The 7,200-nt window shown below is 37.3% G+C and overlaps 3 protein-coding genes across 7 annotated transcripts in view; 2 read left to right on the forward strand and 1 right to left on the reverse strand.

Moving 5' to 3' along the window:
* The window catches only part of LOC108751696 (EKC/KEOPS complex subunit Tprkb-like), a 5,306-nt gene extending 1,981 nt beyond the window's left edge, over positions 1-3,325 (forward strand). Inside the window, exons 2-3 of one of the 3 annotated variants that reach the window (XM_018492002.1) lie at positions 1,595-1,858; positions 2,433-3,325. In XM_018492002.1, coding sequence (XP_018347504.1) covers positions 2,516-3,112 — 597 coding nt within the window. In that variant the 5' untranslated portion in view covers positions 1,595-1,858; positions 2,433-2,515 and the 3' untranslated portion in view covers positions 3,113-3,325. Of the gene's footprint in view, positions 1-1,594; positions 1,859-1,889; positions 1,912-2,259; positions 2,331-2,432 lie in introns of those variants that run through there. The other 2 variants (XM_018492003.1, XM_018492001.1) reach the window with 2 other exon arrangements.
* Positions 3,326-3,411: 86 nt separating this feature from the next.
* Positions 3,412-7,200, reverse strand: part of LOC108751707 (nuclear protein localization protein 4 homolog) — an 18,251-nt gene continuing 14,462 nt past the window's right edge. For 2 of the 3 annotated variants that reach the window (XM_018492022.1, XM_018492018.1), the window contains 4 exons: positions 4,901-5,052; positions 4,688-4,826; positions 3,960-4,279; positions 3,412-3,561 (listed from right to left, as the gene is read on the reverse strand). In XM_018492022.1, the coding sequence (XP_018347524.1) occupies positions 3,513-3,561; positions 3,960-4,279; positions 4,688-4,826; positions 4,901-5,052 (660 nt within the window). In that variant the 3' untranslated portion in view covers positions 3,412-3,512. Of the gene's footprint in view, positions 3,562-3,593; positions 3,870-3,959; positions 4,280-4,687; positions 4,827-4,900; positions 5,053-7,200 lie in introns of those variants that run through there. The other variant, XM_018492021.1, reaches the window with a different exon arrangement.
* The window catches only part of LOC108751709, a 10,402-nt gene continuing 9,241 nt past the window's right edge, over positions 6,040-7,200 (forward strand). The window contains exon 1 of the mRNA XM_018492026.1: positions 6,040-7,070. The gene's annotated coding sequence lies outside the window, so the exon portion shown is untranslated. The remainder of the gene's footprint in view (positions 7,071-7,200) is intronic.

Below are 7,200 nucleotides of genomic sequence, written 5' to 3' on the forward strand. Positions count from 1 at the left end.
CGTGCATTAAAGGAGGAGATTCAACGCTGCATCAACGAAATTCAGCCACATTTATGCAAAATGGTCATGGAAAATTTCGACAAACGAGTGCGTATGTGCATGCAAAGCCGTGGAGGCCATTTGCCCGATGTGTTATTCCACAAATAACCCTATCCTACGTACTTTATGATTCAATAAAAAAATAACAATCAAAAGACTAAAAACTGTGTTTTCTATTTAATTCAAATCTTGCGTTAATTTTGGGGCACCCTTTAGTATCTCTTATAGAGCTTATACTACTGGAGAAGGAATGGCCTATCCAACCAATGAGTGGAAAGTATGAGCAAGATCTGAGAGAAGATGTATTTCTATCCTGCTCAGTAACTTTTCTTCTTTCTGCGCATGTGCCAAAAGAGAATAGAAGAGGATAAACAGATATTTCTGTCCTTTAGATCTTATTCACAGTTCGACATTCGTATTCCCACTCCAGTAGTATAAGCTCTATGACCGAGCATTGTCAGAAATTTGGAGAGCGGGCCTCATTTAGAAAAGGACGCGCTCATGATCAGACCGAGTGTGTTCTCTCTCGTGCATGCGCAAAACCTTCACTCCTCGAATGTTCGGTCTAGAGATACTATGTTTACGGGTAGGAAACACAGACTTCTATATATACTATCAGACTGCTAATTTGTTTGAAAAAGTGGCCCCCAATTTTGATGTAACATTATACATATGCGTCGAGAACCACGTGACCGCGTGACGTTATCTACACATGCGCACACATCAGCACACTATTTTGATGAATAGGTTAACCTATTTAACAGTATTAAAACCATCAAATACTTGTTTTCTTATAATCCAGCTATTATAAATTATTATAATTTATAAGAAATTGAATAAGATCGCATCTTTTATATACGTTTATTAATATTCAATTGTCTTTTCAATATCTTTACTGTTTTACTTGAATTTTTTCTCTTCCAAAAAAACAAAATTTTTCGCTATGAAATTACACTATTTTCTCTTAAAAAAAAAAATATTTTTAGCATATCACTTTCATAAGATTATACGTTTAAACGGAAAGCACAGATTCTTGTATAACGCATAAGAAAATACGTAATGCTTAAGAAAATATACCAATAAAAGTCCATCGTTTCCTTCCTTTCCATAAAATAAGAACTCTGATTGGTTAGATTTCTTATATCTTATGCGTTATGCAAGAGTCTGTGCTGTCCGCTTTAGCATGTGAACAGTTGATGCAAAACACAGCTATATTGCGTTTGTTTAAATATTTTGTTACGTATTCGCAGAACTACGCTATGCAATTTCGGGATCCATTTCACTAACACCTAAGGAGTTAATCTAGTATTGTATATAGAAAAGTCTGTGGTAGGAATATGTTAGAGTATTTGCTAAGATTCATGGTTCCTGCACACTGGATGCGGAAACGCTTGTCGCGTGACAAAATGTGCGGTAGCCAATAATAAGGCTTATAGCTTCTAATGGCGTTCATTGATTACTGCATCTCATTTTGCCGCGCAGCAAACGTTTCCGCCGTCCAGTAGCCATTAGGTTTCAACATCGCGGCCATTTTAAGAATATGACTGTTTGCTAGAAAACATCAGGCTTTCTCGGACGTCAAAAATCTTTAGCGGAGGTACAATATAGCGGAAAATTTAAATTGGTCCGGATTTTGATGATCCTGTAATGTGAGCCCTGCCTTCGATGTCCTAGAATCAATTTAAGTTGTTATCCTATTTAAAGGAACATCGCGTGACTGTGCTGCTTTCGCGAATCCGAGCGAATCCCGTTGGACCTCTGGTGGCGAGTCGCCACAATTTCACCGGTTCAGAGTGCAGCAAACAGACTTAAAGCTGTTGTATGTACACTGATTTAAATTGTGTAGAAGCAGAGAGAAACCTAACCTCTCTGGTAGAAGTAAAATTCAAATATTTCGAATTATAAAATATACATTTTACTTAATAGTACAATAAAATGTATTGAGGATTTCATGCAGGTTTAATTCGTTTTTAATCCGTTTTTATACTTATATTAAACGTATATCTTTATGTCAATTTGTGTACGACTTTAATATGCACTCATAGTGCAGCAAATAGCGTTTTTCACTGGCAGAATTGGTACGCATTCAGTGCAAATTAGAGTTGTTGTATACTAACCTAATCTGAATATAAAAATGAGATATCTCAATTAATAAAATATCCAATGTATATTTTATCAAATATTACAATAAAATGTATTGAGGATTTCGCGGTTTAATTCGTTTCTATATTTTTAATTACATGTACATCTTTACGTAAATTTGTGTACAACGGCTTTAAAATGCGTACTGAGTGCGTACCAGCTCTGCCAGTGAAAAACGCTAAAAGAGAAAATAAGTATCTATCGCTATAAGTATCTATCAGTCATCACTAAAACGTAATTCGTATTTACAGATATTGCCATATCTTCTAGCAGAAGATCCTCAGTTGTCCTCAACCAGAGTCGATTGGTACACTGTCACTTACAACTGTCAACAATGTCGTCTGACATGATTGATGAAACCGTCGAGTTAGATCCAGTGACTGGTTTATACTGCACGATGTCTTTGTTTACCAATGTTACAAATACCGCTGAATTACATGAGAAACTCATTACCGAGAAGCTTGATTGTTGCATGATAAATGTCGCAACCATTGTAGACACTTTTCAAGTGGTGGTAGCTACCAATAAAGCCGCCCTCAACGCTACGCGAAATCAACTGGTTACAAAAAACATAAATACGGAAGTCTTATTTAGCATGTCTTTGTCGGATAGCATAACTTGTGCCTTGAATGAGTTTGGTATTAGTGATGATGTTAAAAATCTCCTGATGATAGTGATACACAAGGAAGGCAAGGAAAAAGCCATGCTGGAGAAGATCTCAGAAAGTGTTAAGGGAGATAAAGTATCCATTTCAAACCTGAAGAAGTTTACAGATCAAAATCATGTTAAAGAAATTTATGCCATCACCACCATCGAACAGCGGAATTCTAATATTCTTGATATTATTGTTTCAAAGATTAGTGGTTCTACATTATTTCCACCAAAGAATCAAAATAAAGGAAGGCGTATATCATATGAACAGAAGAGTTGACAATATATACCGATACAGAATAATTATTATTAACAATAAGAAAAATTTTATTTGGAATATAATTTAAGTAAGTGGATATGTATAATATATGTAAACAACCCATATGCTTTAATTTCTTTTTATCAGTTAATTATGTACCCTGCTAATCCACACATATATTTATAACAATAACCAGTTTTTTAATGAATTCTTTCGCAAAATATTACATGTGTTTCCCATACCAATAACAATTAAATATTTATGAAAAAATATCGTGTATATAATATATATGGAAAATATATATGATCAGCAATTAGATCCATGCGATTTTGATTTTTTTAATATCAAAATATTGACGCAAATTTCTAACATTGTAGCATCATTAGGCTCGACTGAACTTTTTGAACTCATGATTTTGTTATCAAAACAAATCTCTCATCATCTCTTCATCATATTCTTCGACATCTTCTCTGCAAACATATAAAAAATTCATAATAAATATCATTGATCTGTTTAGAATCAATTTACAAGTCAGAACTTCACAAAACATTCTGCTAGGATTAATATTTAAACCATCTATATCAGATTGATTACAAACTGGCTGCAGATAAAAACAAAATGTGCCACAGGGAGAAGCTTGGTAGGAAGGAAATATGTCAGTTGGAAAATACTTGTGTGGTATATTTTTTCTTCCTTTTTTTTTATTCACTCATAAATAAGGCCAAAGATGCGTAGAAAACAATCGTTATATCCGCGAGGACACGTTACGCGTCAGATCCTGCGGAAGCGAAGTAGTAGATTCAAAGACAGCACCTCTTAAACGCACACTGAATTCGTCGTTAGTGCTTTAACAGTTTATTACGAGTACCTTGGCAGATTGCACATCTCGCAAACTGCTAAATCCGCGGCATTGAGAAAAGTGCAATGAGAACAGGTCCAGAGAGCTTGGTCGGGTGGTGGATTCGCGATCGGCTCGGTACCGACGCCAATTCCTCCACTGCCTTCCGCGGTTACGGAAGGCAACGTCCTTGAGCTGTTACCGAAAGACGACATTTGCGGAGGACGCGACGACGTGGAGGTTACAGATATCAGTTGCTCCACCGTCGCCCAATGCTCCGATTGGGCCCACTCCGATGCTTTTTGCTTGTCCTTGTTGCGAATAGCTTCGAGCAGTGGCAACATATGGTCCTGTAAAACAAAATACATATTTCATAATAATTATCGACAATCATTGGAGTTACACAGCAGAGCAATAGTAAAGCAGTTTGTTTTAAACAAAAGACTCAAACTCAATTCAAAACGTGCCTTTTCATACGCTTGACGCTCATTTTTAGTATCAAAAGAGGTCACGTGATAAAAATTGAATATCAAAAATCAATTTTGATCACTTAACCTGCTTTAAAAATGAGCATCGACCGTTAGCATGAAAAGGCATTTTTAGTCTCATATGTATGTACAAGAAAATCTTGAGTATAAAAATTTCACTGTAATAAAAATGTGAACAAATAATCGAGATAATTGAATAATAAATTGAAGTAACTGATATATGAACATATTGCTACTGTATAGATAGAAAAATCTCAAAGCAAGAAGTACCTTCATTGGATACATGTCCATAGTAGCGATGAAAAGGAGCAAGTGAAAATCAGAAGTTGCCTCCAGAAATTGATCGCTGTTAAATTGCTGCATGTAAGTGCACAATGAATTGAATTCTTGAACTTGTCCATCGACCTGCCTGAAATAAAGATGTTTATATGAATAACTTTATTAAACTGTATTCATTTATATACAGGTATTTGTCTGTAATACCTGTTCTCCACTGGAAATGGAGTAATGTTATCATCCGTGAAAAAGGTGAACTGTGGAGTAAGTGGGGTGGACGCAGGTACATCTACCAATAAATATTCTACTGGCAAAGGTCTTGCTAGTCTTGTTACCTCGTTTCCATACGTATCTTTCTCCTAAAAAAAAAAACATGTTCACGTTATAAAAATCGTATTCAATACTGTTTCAATGAATAAAAGAATCACACAGAAAACAGCATATATATTTATCTCTAAGTAAATATGGTATACGTTTTATTTTTAGGAATACAATTTTGATCTCTGATGATGAGTAGCCTCCTTTTTCTTTATTAACTTTTGCAGTTTAGAATTTAATACTTTCAATTATCTATGCATTAGGGGGTCAATTGTGTATCTAGAAACAAGATAAAAATGATAAAAATGAGCGAATTTATGAGAATATTAATTTTATTGATTAACATATGGAGTAAGTCTGCTCACTCTTGTAATTTTCACCTTATTTCAAGAAACACAAGCGACTTCCTGATGATGGAGTTATTGAAGGAGGATGTTAAAAAGAAGCTGATTTTTATGCATAAAGGTGTAAGTAAAAGGTATAGTGTTTTTTTTTAAATAGATTTTGACTTCCTGAATACGATAATATATTAATAAAAAGAGATCGATAGGGAGCACCTTGAATTGAGCATGAACATGATTATATATATTTCAATAAATTTCAATATTCTTATATGTACTTTTCAAAGTGTTCCCCAAATGTCACAAATTTTTTAATAATTTTAATAATTTTTAAAAAATCTACCCTTTTTGGAGAATATTAAAAAAAGTTCGATTTTTCTCTAAAAGAATGTAAGTAAAAGAAATAGTGTTCTTTGTTGATTTTGACTTCCTGAATATAATAAAATTATTAAAAAGTTCGTAACAATTGGGGAACGCCTTGAAAAGCAAGTAAGTAATATTGAAATTTGTTCAAATATATCATGTCCATACTTTTATGGGCAAAAATTAGCCTCTTTTTAACATCCTCCTTAGACTACTTGTTAAGAAAATTATTTTGTGGATCATCGCGCATAATAATTTATTATTTAATTGTATTTTTTCCTGTAAACATTTTTTTCCATGGATATTTATCGCGGCTTACTTATTTCCCGCTATAAAGGCAAGTCCACAATCCTCCACGATGCGGCGCGAGGACGCACGCACGTGATTGGCGACGCTGTTGTCACGTGGCCAATTGCCACGCACACGATGAGGGGACAAAGCGAACACCACCACGACGACGAGGACAACGACGACGACGACGACAGCGCGATCATGGCGACGACGACGGTGGCGAAGAAGGGTGATTAGTTAGCGACGAAGTGGAGTAGAGGAGAGAACGACGGATAGTGACGGAACGAAACGAAGAGAACCGAGTCGCAGTACGACGAGGAGGAAAAAGGGGGCGGGAGAGGCGGCGAGAAGCGCGTAAGCGACGAGCGCGCGCCGCGGTGTGTGTCGGTCGGTCGGTTGGTCGGTCGGTCGGTCGCCATGCTAGTGGTTAGTTTAGTGAACTAAACATCATGATGTGGCAGAACGTTCGTATGAGCAAAGGCCCGTAGCCACGCCGCGTTAACCGGCGCGCTGTCGTTATGTTATTACAGTAACACTCACGACGTTCGATAAACACGTATAAACACGTAACGCGAAAAGTACAAAAAAAAAGTATATATATATATACATACACACGCCACACGTAGAGAGAAAGAGAAAGAGAGAGAGAGGGAGGGAGGAAATACACGTATACGGATTGTAGAGTAAAGAGAGAAATAAAGTAGAGAAACCCGCATAAACGACGACGATTACGACGACGACGACAACGACAGTAGCGGCGTCGATGAGGACGACGACGACGACAACGATAACGACGAAGACGACACGACAGCGGCGGCTGCGGCGGTGTTAGCGGTGGTGGTGGTGGTGATTGTTCTCTTGTAGTGGTAGTAGTGGTGGTGGTTGTTGTTCGGTGCGAGCGAAACCGCGCGCGGCGCGACGTTAGGTCCGATGTAAATCAAAGTTGCCGAATCGAGCGTACGTCGTACAGTGAGCATCGCCGCGGCACGCGCCGCGAGTGACGAGTGCCAACGGTCAGCCTCCATAACGCGGCAGGGGAGACGTTTGCGAGACGTATATACACGGTACGGAAGCATTTGTAGAATCCTGCCGTATAGTCGAACAGGGAAGGAGAGAGAGAGAGAGAGAGAGAAAAAGAACGAGAGGGAGAGAGAGAGAGAAAATCGGAGCGTCTGAACATGTGTGTAAGTGTGT

This window comes from Trachymyrmex septentrionalis, unplaced genomic scaffold, assembly GCF_001594115.1.
Source record: "Trachymyrmex septentrionalis isolate Tsep2-gDNA-1 unplaced genomic scaffold, Tsep1.0 scaffold51, whole genome shotgun sequence".
NCBI classification, from domain to species: Eukaryota; Metazoa; Arthropoda; class Insecta; order Hymenoptera; family Formicidae; genus Trachymyrmex; species Trachymyrmex septentrionalis.